Raw genomic sequence first — 18,207 nt, 5'->3', positions numbered from 1 at the left:
GGGAGCCCAAGACGTGAATGAAGCCGGGAGCCAGCCCATGCGTTCTGATTGGCCCCCGCGGCTGGGAAACTCCGCCCCTCCGGCTCGGCCGGGCGAGTCTCGGGATTGGCGGGCGAGCCCGGCCCTGGGGTTTCATTCACAAAAGTCAATGAAACAAAGGGAAAGGGGTGGGGGGAGAGAGAGCCGAGGCCGAGGCGAAGGAAATGCACCAATCAGCGGCTCCCCCGGGCTCACAACTGTCGGCGGCGCCCGGAAAACAAGCCGGTGCGCGGGGGACCCGGGGCCGGGGCCGCCTCGCTCCGGCCTAGCCCCGCGGCCCTCAGTGCGGCCCCGGGGTATGCTCGGGACCCCCCGCTGCTCCAGCACAGACGCCCGGGCCTCAGGTGAGGCTGCGGGAGGGAGAGGGAGGGAGAATGTCTGCGATTCCCAGCCTCGCCTCCAACACGCACCACACTCTCACCGCCGCCTCCGCAGATTCCAGGGCAGGGGGTGGGAGAGGCTGGAATTCAGGGTTGGAGGGGGCGCCAGAGTTGTGGGTGTGCGAATGGTGCGCTCCTCGCCTGCTCCTCCGCGCGCCAGCGCACACGCGCGCGCGAGCGAACACACAGACACAGACACACACACACACACACACACATACACATACACACGTCTTATGTAACTGAGCCTGGGCAAAGCAGGGCTGCAGAAAGCAGCCGAAACGGCGAGCCCGGCTTCCAGGAGCAGGTGGGACCTCCTTTGGCGGGAGGGGAGTGGTGGCGGCGCTAAGCTCGGCAGGCGGAAACCTCCCCATCGCCTAAGTGAGTCGGAGAAGTTTTGCCGTCGGACCCAGAGCCTCGCGACTGCCCCTCCCGGTCACCCTTCCCCACCCCCACCTCGCTGCCTTCCCCCAGACGGTGTGCGAACGCAGCCCCCCCGCCCCCAGGTCTCTGCCCCCGCGCGGGGCCCGGGCCGTGTGGCCGGAGGGAGCGGCCGGATGGAGCGGAGGATGAAAGGCGGATACTTGGACCAGCAAGTGCCCTACACCTTCTGCAGCGTGAGCGCCGCGCCGGCCTCCACGCCCGCCCCCTCCCTGCACCCCGCCCCTACCCACCCAGCGGCCCCAACGGGGTTCAGGGCTGCCCGCCCCTGAGTCACCCCGAGACCCCAGCCCCGCCCCCCAGACCAGGCGGCCTCAGGGTGACTCGGGGGCATTCTTCCCCTTCTCCGCAGAAATCTCCCGGAAATGGGAGCTTGCGCGAAGCGCTGATGGTCCCGCAGGGGAAGCTCATGGACCCGGGCTCCCTGCCGCCCCCCGACTCCGAAGGTAAAGAGACAGAGAGACAAACCGCTACCTTCCCCACCTCACACACCCCGAGGGCTGACTCTGGAGCCCCCGCCCTTTTCCCAAAAAGACTCGCCCTCCAAGGGACTCTGGTCATTATCTGCCAGTACCCCCAAGGGGGAGGTCATCCGGCTCGCTAGGGCTCCTGCTCTCTCACCAGCACCTCCAGCTCACCTTCTCCAATTCCATTATTCACCCCTCAGATCTATTCCAGGATCTAAGTCACTTCCAGGAGACGTGGCTTGCTGAAGGTGAGTGGTTTTGTGACCTTTACTATTATTGGGGTGGGGAATGCTCTCTACCCCTACTATTCCAGCCTAGCCCGCTTCCTCTCTCCTCGGCCTCAAGGGCCTCTCCAAGGCCCCTTCCCCAAATCCCCTGCCTCTCCACTCTTTCCAGCTCCCAGCGTGGATACTTATATTGATATTTATTTTCTCTGCCCTGAGCCAGGCTTGTGTAACTAGGCCTGCGGATGAATCAGACCATTGTGTGGGGTATTTGCCTATTTGAATGGAACTTGGCCCCAGGCCCGTTTTCCTGGTTGAAATTTTCATTTGCAAAGTTTGTTTGGCACCAGCCGCCAGGCCGAGGTGTAGGTTGGGGTGTTGCAGGAGTGGGGAGTTTAAGAAACTGGAGGAGGAGAAGGAGAGATTCATTTGTTACTTGCCTTCTGGAATTGCCAAAACATTAATTGTTACACCCTTGGTTTCTCTTCTTCCCAGCCCGCAGCGCCAAATAATTTACTGTTTGAGCCAAAAGAACAGCAAAAGTTTAAATAATTCTTTTTTGCCGCACTTTGGCAAAGCAGCCCAGGGCTTCTCCCTCAAACAGCCTTGATTGTAATTCTAATGGCAACTGATCCTCCCGCCTCCTTCCCTCCTGACTACCTCCCTCCCCAGGCAAATTGCCCCTCCAGTTTGCTGGGGGTGGGGGTGGGGTGCGCTCTGGGCTGGCTGGGGTGGGGTCAATAGCGAGGCCTCCTCTGGGTAGCGAGGTGTGTTCGGGGGGGGGTCTCCTGGTTGGATTCCTTGGTGTGTTTGGGTGGGGCCTGAGGGTGTCGCCGGTGGGGCTGCAGGTAGGAGGCTTATGGTGTTTAGACAGTCTCTGAGAGGGAGGGGTTAACACCCCCATCTGAGGGTCCCTTCAGTGTAACACTGAAAACCAAGAAACTACAGCACTAGGAACCCCTTCTTGAGGGCTTTTCTCTTCTTTGGGATCTCCTCTTCCCTCCAACTGGGTATCTTTGACGATTTTTTTAAACTCAAACCCAGCTCCTCTAGAGCCATCTTTAAAACCTTGGGGTAGAAGAGAAAGACCCCTGACTAGGTGAGACTAGATCTGTCTTGACGACTGTGGTGTCCCCAAAATATGTACGCTAACAGACTGACTGTTTAGCATAGAGCAGGCACTCAAGACATTTTGTGGAATTTGAGGCTGAACGGCCTCGTGGGTGCTGGAGGGATCTGTGGGTTCTGGGGGAGATTGTGCGCATCTTGTCTTCCCCGATTCTGCAAGCCCTGTGTGCCCAGCTGCGAGTTACATGCAGAGCTATGCCCAGTCCTCCCATCCTCCGCTCGAGGTTCCGGAGCTGGGCTGGAGCTGAAGAACGCAGCGGTGTCGGTTTCCACCGTCTCTCAAAGACTTCCTTTCCCAAAGCCTGATTTCTGTCTGGCTTGCCAGGCTCCTCGTCTGTCAGCTGAGGGTCCCTAGGCTCCCCAGGTGGGCAGCTCCCAGGGCTGTGACCTAGGGGTAGGCTCAGAGGGTGGCATTTTGGAAGCAGCTGGGTTTGGAATGGGAAGGGGAGGAAAACGTTCTCATCTGCTCTCAACCTTGGAAGCCCCACCCCTTGGCGGTGGGGGTCTAGAAATTGTACTTGTGTCTATCTGCATGTGTCAGTGTGACAGCCAGTGTGTGTGCTTCCTGCTGCTGCCCTGGAAGTCCCTGTACATTTAAATCCAGTGGGTGGGGAGGTGGGGGTGGGGATCGCAAGACGGAGGTGGGGGGTGCCGCTGGGATCTCCTTGGTTCCCTCTCCTTCCTTCTGAGGGAGCAGCTCAGGTTCCCAGCTGGCGATGGATGGCCAGGCGTGAGGGGGGGATGCTGAGGCCGATCGCTCCTTCTCACTCTCTCTGCGGAGACAGATGCAGCTGCCAGGGCCCTGTCCCCCTGCACCATCCCAGCACCACCCCAGCCTCCTCTCCTGCCTCTTCCCACCAGGTCAGTGACCCCTGCAGCCCAGAGGGAGTTTTGGGGTGGCAGGGAGGGACTAGCTCCTTTGGAAACTTGCCAATGGTGGGGCGCGTGGGACTGGAGGCCAGAGCCCAACTTCCCTCAGCTTGATTTCCCCCTAAAGCCCCAATGTGGAGAGACACAGTGGGTCCTTGAAGTGTGGAAGAAGCTGTGAAGAATTCGGGGGAACACCAGGCTGGATTCTGGCGGAGGCGGTTCTGGGTGCGGCGTCTGGTGTCCATGCAACATTGAGGGGGAGGGTGAGTGGGGCTCTGTAGAGGCAGCTCAGACATCTTTGGGTTGGAGGTTTTCTAGATGGAGAGGGTGGGGGTGAAGTGAGGCTAAGAAGGTGTGTCTGTTTTCGGGGTGCCTGGGATCTGCTGAGCTGCTGGAGAAAGAATCAGGCTACTGCAGGGAAACCCAGGCTCAAACAGGCTGAGCCCAAGCTGTGTCTGGCTATGGTTAAAGATGTGCCGCTTCTGGATGAGGGTTCCTTTCTGGGCTTGTCGGGAGCCCTCAGGAACCCTCAGAGACAATGACGTTGGTCTCTTTGGTGGTAGGGAACATTGACTCTGGGTCATGTATGTCCTTTGTATGAGGCGGGGGTCCATAACGGGGTCGGTGGATTCCCAAAAGCTCGGTGGATAGGTTGCAGGGGTCCTTGTGCCCTCTGATATGTATATAAAATTATTGGGGGTACACCATACACAAAGGAATGTGAATTTTTCTAGGAAGAGAATGATCCATAGCTTTTATGAGATTCTCAAAGGGGTGGGTCTGTGCTCGCCTTGTCATAAGAATCATTGCTCCCAAATCTTCCTCCAAGGTCTTCAGCCCCCTTGCCCCTTGGTTTTCCCTCATCGTATTTTTAAGTCCAAAAAGAGAACCTGTGTGGGAAGGGTATGCATGGAGGATGTGTTTCATCTGTGTGCTGCCGTGAAGTAAAAGGCATCAGGGTGTGTGTGAATCTGCGTGTGTGCACGCTGGTGCTTCAGCCTGTCTGTGGGGCGATATGGGGTTAATCCCCTCCCCCAGTCTTTCCTAGCTACAATGCCTCCTTCTACATCTTTCTGTCTCCTCCCCTTCCAGAAGGCTCTTGGGGACAAATGTCCCTTCCGTAGATAGAGAACTGGTTCCTTCCAGCACACTGCCAGGGTGGGGGCGGGGTAAGGGTGAGAGATGAGGCCAGTGGTGACACAATGGAGCAGAAGCTCCGGGGAATGGCCCCCCTTCCCCCTGGGGCTCCTTGAGAGACCCCCTTCACCCTGTGATTGCACCCTAGGAGGGAGAGAAGGTGATGGGGCATATATCGTATAGGCAGGTGGTTTGCCTGGGGTGGGCTTAGCTACTTGGTGATTTTCACCTCCCAGTTCTCCTGGAGCCCAGCTTGGGAGGCCCCTAAGCCCCTTCTCTTCTACTGACCCCCCCCATTGGAGGGATGTTCCCTAAAATTCTCTCTTTCTGGGCATCATGCTGGCTTGGCACGTTTTCCATCCCCTCCTTAATCATGTGCCATGTCCCCAGGCAGATAAACTCCACCTTAGTGCCAGGATGGAGTTGGGGGCAGACCCTGGCACACTGGCTTGGCAGCCAAAGCTCATCCAGGTCAACAAATACAGAGTGGCTGACACTCAAGACCAAACACGGTAATTAGAAATTCTCCTGCTCTCCAGGAATGAGAGGCTCCATGTTACTGTTCCTATTCCCATCCTTGACAGTCTCTGTGCGACTGAAGCCCTGTCCCGCCCCTTTGGGAGAAGCCGGTGTTCTGGGGAGGGCCCAAGCAGGGACTGGGGTTCCCACCACAGCTGCTTCTTGCCCTGGCTGATTTCTCATGGCCCTGGGATGAAGATGGCGCCACCTCTTTTGAGGTGTGGTCAGTGTGCTGCGGGCGGTGGTGGGGGGAGCCTCCTCTGGGACTGCTGGGGGAACTGGGGGTTCTGGTCAAACCTTCAGGCCTGAGGCAAGAGGAAAGACAAGATGACCCCAGGGCTCTCTAGCGTCACGTGACCTGGTCTGTGCCGCCAGCAGGAGACGCCCCCAGCCCATTACCTCAGTGGAAACTGGCAGTTAATGTAGCCCCAGAGGCAGACCTGTGTGTGTCAGCCTCCCCCGTGTTCTGCACCTCCCCCACCCTTGGAACCCTCCTTGCCCAGGTAGCAGGAAGGGAAATATTGTCCATCTTGCCCTTATCACCCCCATCCTGCCACCTTGGGGGTCTTGTCTATGGGTGGGCCAGAGGGCACAGCAGGGATGGGCTTGGGCCTTGCACCCCTGGGTAGCTGAGCAGGTTTTGCACTCTTCCCTTTATCCAGTTTTCCAAACCTGCCTATTCTTAAGAGCTACCAGAGGCGTGTGTTAAAATACAGATGCCTGACCCCCACCCCGGGCCTATGGAATGTGGATCCCCGGAGGAGGGGAAGGGGAATCTGTTGTTAACAATGCCCCGGGATTCTCGATTGGGCCCAGTTCGGGAATGGTTGCCTTTGTGCCCTAGTTGCGCTCCTGAAAAGATGTGCTGTGTGGTTTTTTGGTTTATTTGTTTTTGCCACGGGATTTCATGCCCTAATGATCTATTTGATCACTTTAGGATTGTCCTATGCTTACTTTTCTTTCATAAGTTCTTCAGCTGCTAGTGGTTCCTGATTCTTAAACCCCTCAGCCATTGGGTTCCCTCTGTCAGGAAGTCACCTACCTACAAACGTATATTTTATTTTATTTTATTTATTTTTTTATTGAAGTATAGTTGATTTACAATATTGTGTTAGTTTCAGGTGTGCAGCAAAGTGATTTGGTTATACATGTATGTATGTGTATACCTATATTCTTTTTTTATTCCTTTCCATTATAGTTTATTACAAGATATTGAATATAGTTCCCTGTGCTATACCGTAAATCCTTGTTTATTTTATATATGGTAGTGTACATCTGTTAATCCCATGCTCTCAATTTATCCCTCCTCCCCCCCCCCGCATAAATGTGTACTTTAAAGCACTTGATACCTCTGATATTTAAAGTAAGTTGGTGAAGAATCCACTTGCCAAGCAATTGACCACAGCCTAAAGCATCCCTTGTGAGATGTGCTTTTCAGGGGACCTGCCTCTAATGTTACCTGGTGGTGGAGAGGGGGAGCCCTAAAGGGGAGGGAAGGGCTGGTTGGTTAGGATCTCTTTAGTTCTTGCTCCCAGGCCCATGTTGCTGGCTCTCACCGGCCTGAGGACAAGGAGTCATTGTAGTTTATTCATATAGTTGACAAATAATGCATTGAGTGTCTCTTCTGAACGAGACCTTGTTTGAGGGGTGCTGGGGACTCAGACAAATAAGACAGACAAAGCCCCTGCCCTCAGCAAGGTTAACTTTCTGGTAGCAGAGATGGACAATAAATTACACATAAATTACACGTGCGTAAATTAATAAGTTCAGGTAGTCATATGTGCTAGGGAAAAAATAAAACAGGGATGCGATCGAGAGCCAGGAGGGACCACTTTGGTTTGGGTGGTCAGAGAAGGCCTCTGAGATAGCAAAGTGAGCTAACACTTCAAAGGCCAGAAAAAAACAGGCCAAGATGTGGGGAAGAGGGTTCAAGCTGGTCAAGTTTGAGGACCCAAAAGGAGACCAGAGCTCTGGAGAGTAGCAGGCAAGGAGAGGCAGGTGAGAGAGGTAAGCAAGAGCCAGAAACTTGGGCGCCACAGAGGCCAAGGGCAAGAGTTTGGGGTTCATGCTTTAAGCGAGGGAGAGAAGTGATCGGATTTCTGTTGTAAAAAGATCCCTCTGACAGTTTTGGGGAGAGTAGCTGTTGGGAGTTCTGATAACATGTCGTGGCTGAAATCCAAGGAAGAAATGATGGAGCCTTGGCCCAGGAGGGTAGCCATAGAGACTGGAGTGTGTCCTGTATAGACTAGAACGAGTGGCGGTGATCTCCAGCCATCTCCTCATATCCCTCACCCTTACCAGCCATTCTCAACTCTCCAGTCATTTTATCCATGAGTTTTCCTATTGTCCAATCTGAGAGCAGTCTCCAGGGAACAAAAGACCCCTCTCCATGGGTTCCATTGCTTCATCTTCAAGCCACTCTCTTCCCAGACTGATAGGAAGTCCCTCTCGGTGTCTACCCTTCCCCTTCCTGCTGTGATCTATTTATTCTTGAGAGAGGGGCAAAAAGTGGGCAAAGACTCTGGGGTCAGGAGAGGTGCTCAGCTGTATCGCACCTGAAGGGGTTAGTGAGGCCAGGATAAGAACTAGAAATCAAAGCCCGGATATCCAGTCTGGAGGCCATGGATGAGCTCTTGTTCTATTTTAGTTTTCCTGCCTAATCCCCAAACCCAACTCGACCCACGCTGGCACCCTGGGAGTGCTCCTCAGAGCTCCAAGCTTGGCAAGCCCTTCTCTCTCTCCTACTTGCACATCAAAGGGATAAGGCACCATGACCTGCCAGTGTCCCCAGCCTCCTCTCCCATTGTCATCCTCTTATCACCTCTCTTGAACCATTCTCTTTCTTCCATTCCATCTCCTTTCCCAGGCTCTACATTTCTACCTTTCACCCGGGAGGTTCTATAAAAGGCAGATTCCTGGGTCCAGCCCAGATTCAGAATCTTCCCATGTGATTCTAAGTCCACAGAATCTCACTCTTTATAGTACCTGCCCACCCCAGATGTGACTCTGCTGGGAGCTTTGAGGGAGCTTTGTAAACTCAGAGGGGCAGGGCTGTCTTCACTCATAAAAGTGGAGGGAAAAAAGACAAAGCACCTAGGACAAAACTCTGGAATCTGCTCAGACGGGTTCTGAGAACTTGCAGCCTTCCCTCCAGGGTGTTAATGGAGCCCAGAGATGGAGGTCGCTAGGACCTGGGGTGGAGTTGCCTTCAGTCCTAGGAAAGCTGTTTCCCCGCTTCGGGCTGGTGCTAATCTGCAGGGCTGCAGTAATGGTGTCTGCCAGGGGCTGCCATCCAGGGCCCCCACCCCAGCCTCACCTCTGGCCTCTCTCTGCAGCTCAGGTACCAGACAGTGATGAGCAGTTTGTTCCTGATTTCCATTCAGAAAACTGTGAGTAGGGGGCCCTGGGTAGAGGGAATGGGGAGTAGGGGAGGGCAGGAAATGAGTCATAGGGAGAGAGAATCACAAAAGATCAACTTGTTCTGTCCTCTAGAAGAGGGTGAAGGGCAGGGCTCCCCATTCTTGGGTTTAGACTCAAAGACCAAGCAATAACTGGGAGATGAAGACCTTGCTTCAAATCAGGGCTTGCCCATCCTAGCTGTGTGACCTTGGAGCAGACACTTCATCTCTGTGATCCTCCATTTCCTTATTTCTGAAACGAGGGGCTTGGACCAGTGCAGCAGGGTCCAATTCTACCATTCTAAGTTACTTTCATGCAACTGGGGCGATTTTGCCCCCCAGGAGACACGTGGCAGTGTCAGTTGACATTTGGGGTTGTCACAACTGAGGGTGGGGTGCTATTGGCATCTAGTGGGTAGAGGCCAGGGATGCCGCTAACATCCTACAGTGCTCAGGATAGCCCCCATGACAAGGAATTATCTGGCCCAAATGTCACTAGTGCTACTGTTGAGAAACCCTGCTTTAATGTCAGATACTTTGCTCTCAACTATCTTCAATGAAATGAAACAGGGCACAAATGATCGACAACAGAACAGTCAATTGCAGGTTTTGACTCTCTCACATTCACTGCCTTGGAACCAACTCTGCCGCTCAGCCTGGTGGCTGGAGTTGGCGAACCCAGCAGGGGCCACAGGAAAGGCCAATGTTCTTCTCAGATAATTAGGAGCATGTGTATGATGCTAGTCAGCTGACAGGCAAGTGGGCTAATATCCAACCTTAACCAGAAAAAGAAAGAGTCTTCATAGCCCCAAATAAGAAAACATTTTTCTCCCTTGGAATTTTCCCGGGCAGTCAGGAAAACCACAGGCCTTTGGTTGGAGGGGCTCACTCCTAGAAAGGTGTTTGGGGGGTGGGGGAATTGCATTAAATGTTGAACTTCAGACAGTTTCTTTGGTTCATATTGGACATTAGCCTGAGGTATAAAACTACACATAATGTAAATAGCCAAACTGTTCTTAGAAGTGTCTGACGACGGAGATCCAGAGAAGGGGGGTGAGGCTGTCCTGGTACCCAGCTGATCCTTAAAGAGCAGAAAGTGTCCGCAGCTCTTCCTGCCTCTCCTGTGACACTCTCTGGCCTTGCTCTGCCTCTCCCGACCCCCACAGTAGCTTTCCACAGCCCCACGACCAGGATCAAGAAGGAACCCCAGAGTCCCCGCACAGAGCGGGCCCTGCCCTGCAGCAGGAAGCCGTCCCTCTCCTACCACCATGGCGAGCAGTGCCTTTATTCCAGGTGAGCCCCAGCCCCGCCCTGGGGAAGGGTTGGATGGAGGGTGGGGGTGGGCACCTGTGATCAGTGGCAGCAGTTGAGACGCAGGTTAGACGACAGAAAGGATTTCCGAGCTCCGGTAATGGAGTAATATAGCTCAGGATTTCCTAGCTCCTGTAATGGAGTAATATAGCTCAGGATTTCCTAGCTCCTGTAATGGAGTAATATAGCTCAGGATTTCCTGAGTAGTTAGGATGAAAAATGCAGCAGGGGGTTCAAGGGATGTGTGTTAAGACTGGGGCAGAGTGTTTCCACTGGAGAAGCTGCTGTCTGACCCAGCCCAGCTGCTCTGGGCTGGGGAGAGGTGTTCTAAAGATTACACCCAGCTTCAGGATTAAGAAAGGAGAAAGAAAAGTTCATTTGGGGCTGAGTCTGGCTCATGCTGTTCCTTTCCCGGCACCCTCTACTCTTCTCCCATAATCCCTGTGACCTGACTTCCCAGGGAGTGAAGCGTTCAAAGATGCTCGCCCAGCTTCTCTGCCCCCTCACCCCTGTCTCCCCCTCACCTCCAGTGCCTATGACCCCCCTAGACAAATCGCCATCAAGTCCCCCGCCCCTGGTGCCCCCGGACAGTCGCCCCTGCAACCCTTTCCCCGGGCAGAACAACGGAGTTTCCTGAGATCCTCTGGCACCTCCCAGCCCCACCCTGGCCATGGGTACCTCGGGGAGCATAGGTAAGGTGACAAGGAGAACCAGGTCTCACCAGTTTTTTTCTCAATCCCTGAGTGTTCTTCGCTGCCCTTAAGAGACCTGGCATGGGGGGAGGTAGGGAGGAAGGGATATTGACATCCCCCCCTCCCATCCCCCCCCACCCCCCCCCCCCCACTGGAGCCCACTCTGTAAGCTCTGGGAGCGGCAGGCACAAGGAGGGCTTCGTTTAATATTCTCTTCTCTTCCTTCTCCATCCAACCACATCCAGCTCTGTCTTCCAGCAGCCCCTGGATATCTGCCACTCCTTCACACCCTCTCAGGGAGGGGGCCGGGAACCTCTCCCAGCCCCCTACCAACACCAGCTGTCGGAACCCTGCCCACCCTACCCCCAGCAGAGCTTCAAGCAGGAATACCTTGATCCCCTGTATGAACAGGCCGGCCAGCCCGGCCAGCCGGCAGTGGGCCAGGGTGGAGTCAATGGGCACAGGTACCCAGGGGCGGGGGTAGTGATCAAACAGGAGCAGATGGACTTCTCCTACGACTCAGGTAAGAGATGCTCCCGGGAAGGGGATGGAGGGGTTTTGGTGGGATTGCTGGGTCGGGTGGCATGTGATCAGTTCCGTTAAACCCAGAATGTCTCCCCACAAGTTTTTTTTACCTTCCCGTCCATTTACCAGTTCATACATTCAACCCACCCACCTACCACTTCTTTTCATGGATTCAAAAGAACTGTCACTTTTCAATCAGCAAACTTATATTCAGATAAGAGATAAGTGAGATGTGCAGGTCCTTGCCCTCAGGTAGCTTGTGACTTGATAGGAAAGTTAAGGCATTTCTTCCTATTTCTATTTAGCAGGTGCTTGGGGGTTTAATTACCTACTGAGATTTAAGTACTGTGCCAGGAGCATGAGTGTGTGCAGTTGGAGGACACAAAGATGAATAGGACGTGTCATTGGTCCCTGTCCCCACAGAAGCTTAAAAATACAAAGAGATTTGAATGAGGAGAAACATGAACTTGAAACTAGCCAGGTTCACAGTTCCCAGCTGGAAGGCAGGGTTCGCATGTGGTTTCCACATCCTGTTCCGAGCCTCCAGGTTGGAAGGACCCGCCATCCTGGCCAGACCGGAAGTAGGGACTGCTTTAAATTCTAGTTCCACCTGGCTGTTGACAGGAGTGAGATGCACTCAGCTGCTGTGTTCATAAACAGCTTCAGCTCAAAACCCCAAGCGCCCAGGAAAGGCCCAGAAAACCTTGTCTCCTGTTACATTGCTACCAGCTCCAAATTTGAGTTTATCTGCAAACTTGCATTAGAAAAAATAAATTCAGACATTAGGGTAGGCTCAGAGCTGGCCAGAGCTTTTGAATTTCCCTTTTCCTGGTGCCCCGTCTTTTAGGGGCAGGGGGATGAGCCCCAAATCCTTCAGGCTGCCCCAGCAAGAACCAGAAGGGAACACCTCTCCTCAAGCCCGGGCCCTAAGGCTGAGCCGTGCCGGGCAGTGAGATGGAGGAAGGAGGAGGGAGAAGCTCTTGCCGCTGACCTTCAAAGGATGTAGACCGGAGGAGATCGTGTTACATGCCCTTGAACTCCTGCCCCTCCCCCCTTCAGCTTCCTCTGAATGGAGTCAGGAATTCCATTCACAAAATGGAGGCATGAATGAGCCCACCCTCCCGCCTCCTCCCGGAGGTGTCGGGTTTCACCATCTCATTCATAGGTGGGAGTGGTGGGGGTAGGGCAGGAAGGGGCTGGCACTTGAAGGGCTGGCTTTGCACCAGGGCCTCCTCCAGGTGGGGTGGGGAGGTGTCAATTCCGTGGAATGGAATGAAATAGAGTGGACTGTGCTGTCAGACCTGAAAACACACAGCCCGTGTGCCCACTGCCTCTTCCACAAATAGATGCATGCGTGTTCTCTCTCTCCCCCCGCCCCACCCCCACTCCTTTCCTCCCTCCCTCCCTCACACCCGCACTGGGCTGGAACCTGCCCTGCTGACCGGACGTCAGCCCATTCCAAGGGAATCTTAGGCTGGGACACTGAACCCTTTCCCCGGAGGTTCATCTCTACCCTCCTCCTCCCCCTAAACTCACAGGAAACAGCTGCTCCCTGGAATCCTGGGCCTTGTGGAGCAGCTTTGCCCGGCCCCAGCTGCTGCCATCCAGGCCCTCTGGCCCCGCCCTCAAGTTGAGGGCTTCCGGCTTCTCACTCCCTCTGGGGGAACTTCCCCTAGGATTTGGTGGTAGGCAGGCCTCTGGGAAAAGAACCGGAAAGCAGGCTGGCAGAAGAAGTTCTTGACTGTGTGCAGGACTGCCGCCCCTACCCCAGCCGCTTATAACGTCGCCCTTTTTTCTTTCTTCCCCCCCAGATGTCCCTGGGTATGCTTCAATGTACCTTCACGCAGAGGGTTTCTCCGGGCCCTCTCCAGGTGACGGGACCATGGGTAAGGCAGCCTCCTCCCTCCCCTGCCAAGCCCTCCAAGTTTGGAGGAGGGAGTCGTGCCTTGGGGGAGGGGCTCCTGGCCAGGAGTCCCTCTGGACTCTCTGGGGTCTCGTATCAGTGAACCCCCAGATCTGAGTGATCCCTGCAACTTCCTCCTCAAGGCTATGGCTATGAGAAACCTCTGCGACCATTCCCAGATGATGTCTGCGTCGTCCCTGAGAAATTTGAAGGTCAGAGAAGTGACTGTTCATGCCCTCTGACTGTGTCCCCCAGGCATCACATCGCAGTTCATGAGAAAGGGCCTGGAGAGACCCCTGGGGAGAGGGGACCAGGTTGCTTGGGGGACCAGAAGGCACAAGCCCTCCACCTCCTGTTTCCCGTGTTCCCCAGGAGACATCAAGCAGGAAGGGGTGGGAGCCTTCAGAGAGGGACCGCCCTACCAGCGCCGGGGTGCCTTGCAGCTGTGGCAGTTTCTGGTGGCCCTGCTGGATGACCCAACAAATGCCCACTTCATTGCCTGGACCGGCCGGGGGATGGAGTTCAAACTAATTGAGCCTGAGGAGGTGGGCCTCTCCGATGTCCCCACCTCTCCTCCCAACGACTTTGGGGCCTGGAGATGAGAGGACCTGGGAACTGGTGGCACGTGCCTTCACCAGCACCGTTGCTTTATTTAACCTGAATTCCTGCCAAACCAGGGTCTGTGGGCTGGTGCTTAGCTGCAGGGCCAGCTGAGCATTTGCACCAAGAATCTCAAGTACTCTTTCTGACCTGCGCCCCATATTTCCTCCGCTGAGCTGCCTCTGCCATCCCCAAACTCTGTCTCCTGTCCCCAGGTCGCCAGGCTCTGGGGCATCCAGAAGAACCGTCCAGCCATGAATTACGACAAACTGAGCCGCTCACTCCGATACTACTACGAGAAAGGCATCATGCAGAAGGTCAGGGGTTAAGGGTCCAAGGACAAGGGTGGGGGGCAGTGGATGTGGGAAGGTGATGGGGGCAGGAGAGCATTCTCCGCAAGTTTGAAGGAGCAGACAACGAACCAGTCAGAGAAGTCGAACTGTGGACAATCCCAAGATTTCCCTCTCCCAAACAGTGATACATATAAATAGTAACGGAAAAGACTAAAGCATGGAGAGGTTGAGATTAGAGAACAAGAGCTTCTTAGAAGAACCAGCTGGAGGAGAAATGTGCCCTGGGCATCTGCCTGGGCCTGGAGGAGGGCTGCTCTCCCCACCCCCACACTGACCCAGCCCTCTCTTCCCACAGGTGGCTGGCGAGCGTTACGTGTATAAGTTTGTGTGCGAGCCCGAGGCCCTCTTCTCTCTGGCCTTCCCGGACAATCAGCGTCCAACTCTCAAAGCTGAGTTTGACCGGCCCGTCAGTGAGGAGGACACAGTCCCTTTGTCCCACTTGGACGAGAGCCCCGCCTACCTCCCAGAGCTGGCTGGCCCCGCCCAGCCCTTTGGCCCCAAGGGTGGCTACTCTTACTAGCCCCTAGCAGCCGCTCCCCTGCTGCCGGAGGTGCTGCCCTGTGTACATAGAGATGAGTTTGGTGTCAGGGAAACTCCCACTCTGAAACCCACAGATGTCTTTGGAGCAGATCCCCTCTGCCCGTCAGTCACTCCAGCCCAACTCTGAGCTGCTCCCCAGAGTTGATGGGAAGGGAGAGTGGAGACACTGCGAGTGTGAAGGTGGCGTCTCGGAAACTCCTCCGGGGGCTCCACCTCTGGCCTCTTCCTAGGTCCTGCTTAGAGGCCAAGCCCCACTCCCTCTCCCCCATCACAGAGGACAAGAGTTTGTTCTGTTCTGGGGACAGAGAAGGAGCTTCCCCACTTCATCCTGGTGGAGAGGGAGACATTGAGCTCCCCTGATCTCCCGTGCCGGGGAGACAGCAGCCTGGATCCTGCACTCCGCTCCAAGCTGTGGCCTTCGAGGGTCCTACTTGGCACTTCTTGGTGCTCTTTGTTCCTAGAGTCAGGGGGAGGCTGGAGTGAGGAACCTGGGATGGGGGAGGGCTTGCCAGGTGGAGGAGGGACGGCTGGGCTCTGCTCCCAGGGCTCTCTGCCTCTCCGCTGCCTTTTCCTAGGCCCAGGCCTGGGATTTCACCTCCATCTCCACTACATCTGCCAGACCCTAATAAAGGCCCCTGCATCTCCTGTGAGCTCTCCTTTGTCCTCTTTGCTGCCATGGGAGAAGGACCTGGGGTTGGAAAGAGCTCTGGCCTTAGGGGCACACGACCAGAGTTTGGGGCCTGGCCCTGACACTTAACTTCCCTTATGGGTTTAGGAAAAAACAATTGACCTCCTTTTCCTCTGGAAAATGGGCTCAGTGATACCTGCTCTTTCCCCCTCCCAGGATTATCGTGTGAAGATTGTCCGAAATAATGGACAAAGGGTACTTTGTAATCTGGCCTAGTGCCCATTGGCCACCTGCAGCCATCTCCCTGTCCAGGTTGAGGGAAGCGGGAGCCTAGTAGAGCTTTAAGGGCCTCCTGGGGCTTCTTCAGGCAGAGTTTGGCCTGTGGTTTCTGTGATCACAGTTGCTCCCATGACCACGCTACCCATGTGTACCCCAACTGTGTGTCCCCTCCTGCCGTGGCTCCAGGTTGCTGTTTTTGCTGAAGGTGAGGACAAGAGTTTGTATGGAAAGGATCTGGAGAGCAGGGAGAGAAGAAAGGCACCCAGGGTGCGGGAGGGTGAGGGAGGCTGGAGCAGCCCCGAGCCCTGGGTCCTGGCTAGTGGAGGAAGAACAGGCCAGACCTTCACAGGAAAAGGCAAGGGGAAACAGCATGGATTCTCCTGGGGGAAACCAGAACACTGGGCCGAGTTTTCGGGGTTCGGGGGAAGGCCAGGCTGAAAAAGTGACACCTAGAGAGGAAGTGTAACAGTAGATATGACAACGGGGTGGCTGTGCCTAAGGGAAGAGCAGGATGGGCAGTTCTAGACCCAGCCGCTGTGTAAGCAGCGTCCTAGGAGCCAGGCTCAGGTGAAAACGGGTGCTCTCCATCCAGGTACATCAGAACTGCGGGGAACCGCAGCTGCGCTGAGGCAGGGCCGGCCCAACCCCGTTAACGCTTCACCCTCAGCCCCTGCCCAGTACTTACGCCAAGATGGCAGAAAGGGATACCACTCAAACCCTACCCACAAATAAAAAGCAATGTTATTTTCTTCCCCAGAAACAGAAAACATAATGTGCTGACTTTCATAATTTAGAGCAAGAGACAGAAAATTTTAAGAAAAAAGTTTTTTAAAATATATGATTTAATTGTACATGAAAGCCAGGCTATCATGGTGGGAAGAGATGTAAAGTCAAGTGGAAACCCTGAGGTCCCCAGTAGGTGCACATGAGGAGAGACAGGGATTTAGGTGAGAAGCAGTGTCCTGGAAAGGTCTCCACAGGCTGAGACACGTGACCTCTGCCCTCTGAAATGCCCGGTAACGAGACACTCCTCACAACTCTTGCTCAAATCCTTACACTTGGAGGGCACTGCTCCGAGAGGAGACAGCTACCAGACGGCAACCACGACCACTGGAGAGAATTCTCTGGCTGAAGGAGAGACAGCCAAAACCAAATCGTGCTCCAGAATGGATGAAGGCGAACCCTGGACCAAGGCACATGACCCAGCAGGACAGCTGACATGTGGCCCGTGGGGATGGTCCCCCGACACACAGACAAGTACAAGACTCAGCACATGTGCAGGGGCAGGAAACTCCTGAGCTAGGCTCCCACAGGGGTGGGGTAAACAGCATACTTTTAACAACCGAGAAGTTTCCAGCTCCCTGCGTGAGACCCACATCCTCTCCTGGGCTGTCACTCAATCTCGGGAAATATTGGTTCAAGGAAAAGAAACAGGGGCCCCACTGTGTAGGAGCAGCAGGCGAGTCCTCCTTCCCAATCTGGCCGGGAGCCCCCTTCTCCCTCTGGGCAGGCTCAGCAATACTGCCTACATGCTGTTTCCTGATGGACAGTCAGAAGGTCAGACCCCAGCCATGTTGTCACAGCAGAGACATGACCCCAGCTCTTCGGGGAGATGTTCAAGGAACACCCACGGAGCTGGGGTCCTTTTTGCTCACCTAACCCAGAAAGATGACTAGCCTGCTGTCTCTCACCCTTGGCCTGTTAAACATCCCCTTTTCAACTTCAGCTTAAAACCCAAACCTCCTTCCTTGGGGGCGATGACTTCAGAGGTGCGAACGCCATCAGTGCTGGTCACCCAGCTGGGACAGGCGGGCTGCCAAGCCCAGAGTTTCTGTTCCTAAACTGGAGAGACCTGGGCTGGAATTAAGACTGGGGAGCTGGGTACCCAGCCCCTGCTTCCACTTCACTTTCCTCGGTCCGTCCCTGCACTATCTCTCCCCATAAGACCTTAAAGGTTAGCACGTAAAGATCCCCTGCCCTTAACTGCTGGCCTGGGCTTCCTGAGAGGCACACTCACAATCATCGTAGGAGCTCACTCAGCTCAATAAAGGGGCAGGGACCTACAGTCAGCAGATTCTGCTGGGTTGTTTCTGAACTGTGTCTTTAGGGTGGTTGGTTTGTTGCTCAATGACAGCCCACATTCCTTTATATCCTAATACGTCATATGGTCTCTTTTAGTGTCCAGCGTACCATTGTATAGTAGTTCTAGTATTTACATCATTACTTACTGGTGTGAGGAGGTAGGAAGCAGTGCGGGCCATAACATAGGATGTCCCCAACCCCCCGGGGGCTTCTCTACAAGATCAACTTTCCAGAAGTTCCACAGCCTGGCCCAGCAGCATCTGCCTGATGTTCTTCCAAGTCCAAGCCCAGAGGCTTCTCAGGAAATGTGAGAGGGGCACTTGGAGGTGGCCATTCCCCAGCCAAATGCTAGAAGAAAACCACCAAGCACGAGGCCAGGAGCACAGATCCTGGGCAGCACAAACAGGCTCTGAGAGGTGTTCTGTTGATTTTCAGTTTGGGGGTGGAGGAACGGAGGCTTTGACCAAAAAACCCTTTGTCAAAGACCTCAGGAGGATAAAAATAAAACCAAAATAAACTGAAAGTTGTGTCATTACTTACATGTTTCAAAAGGAAATAGGACACGCTGCATGTTGTGAGCATGGCGGGCGGGAAAGGGAGCCAGGGAGAGCCTTCTGTATTCAATACGCGGCATCTGTAACCACTCAGGCGCCCAAAGTGGAGCGCCTGTGCAGTGGATGTGGTGAATCAC

The 18,207-nt window shown here is 54.7% G+C and overlaps 1 protein-coding gene across 9 annotated transcripts; it reads left to right on the top strand.

Moving 5' to 3' along the window:
* The first annotated feature begins 248 nt into the window (after positions 1-248).
* On the top strand, positions 249-15,172 carry ETV4 (ETS variant transcription factor 4). 9 transcript variants are annotated; one of them, XM_059907282.1, is made up of 13 exons: positions 249-383; positions 894-1,036; positions 1,213-1,306; positions 1,528-1,575; positions 8,541-8,594; positions 9,770-9,896; positions 10,463-10,606; positions 10,852-11,129; positions 12,943-13,017; positions 13,178-13,246; positions 13,407-13,579; positions 13,850-13,951; positions 14,283-15,172. In XM_059907282.1, exons 1-13 carry the CDS (start codon positions 338-340, stop codon positions 14,505-14,507), a joined length of 1,578 nt encoding a protein of 525 aa, XP_059763265.1. In that variant the 5' UTR covers positions 249-337; the 3' UTR covers positions 14,508-15,172. The 9 variants fall into 9 exon arrangements, with proteins under 9 accessions (XP_059763265.1, XP_059763264.1, XP_059763266.1 ...); XM_059907281.1 differs by having other exon boundaries at positions 10,445-10,606; XM_059907284.1 differs by having other exon boundaries at positions 312-383; positions 926-1,036; positions 10,445-10,606.
* The last annotated feature ends 3,035 nt before the right edge of the window (positions 15,173-18,207 follow it).

The sequence above is a fragment of the Balaenoptera ricei genome, chromosome 20, assembly GCF_028023285.1.
Source record: "Balaenoptera ricei isolate mBalRic1 chromosome 20, mBalRic1.hap2, whole genome shotgun sequence".
NCBI classification, from domain to species: domain Eukaryota; kingdom Metazoa; phylum Chordata; class Mammalia; order Artiodactyla; family Balaenopteridae; genus Balaenoptera; species Balaenoptera ricei.
The sequence above is the reverse complement of the archived record's forward strand: the minus strand, read 5'-3'. Positions and strand labels throughout refer to the sequence as shown.

Excerpts from the sequence above, each read along its gene's own strand:
- ETV4 (XM_059907281.1), top strand. The coding sequence starts at position 338 with ATGCTCGGGACCCCCCGCTGCTCCAGCACAGACGCCCGGGCCTCAG. Across the intron at positions 384-893 it reads CACAGACGCCCGGGCCTCAG|ACGGTGTGCGAACGCAGCCC; the intron begins GTGAGGCTGCGG and ends GCCTTCCCCCAG. Across the intron at positions 13,952-14,282 it reads AGAAAGGCATCATGCAGAAG|GTGGCTGGCGAGCGTTACGT; the intron begins GTCAGGGGTTAA and ends CTCTTCCCACAG.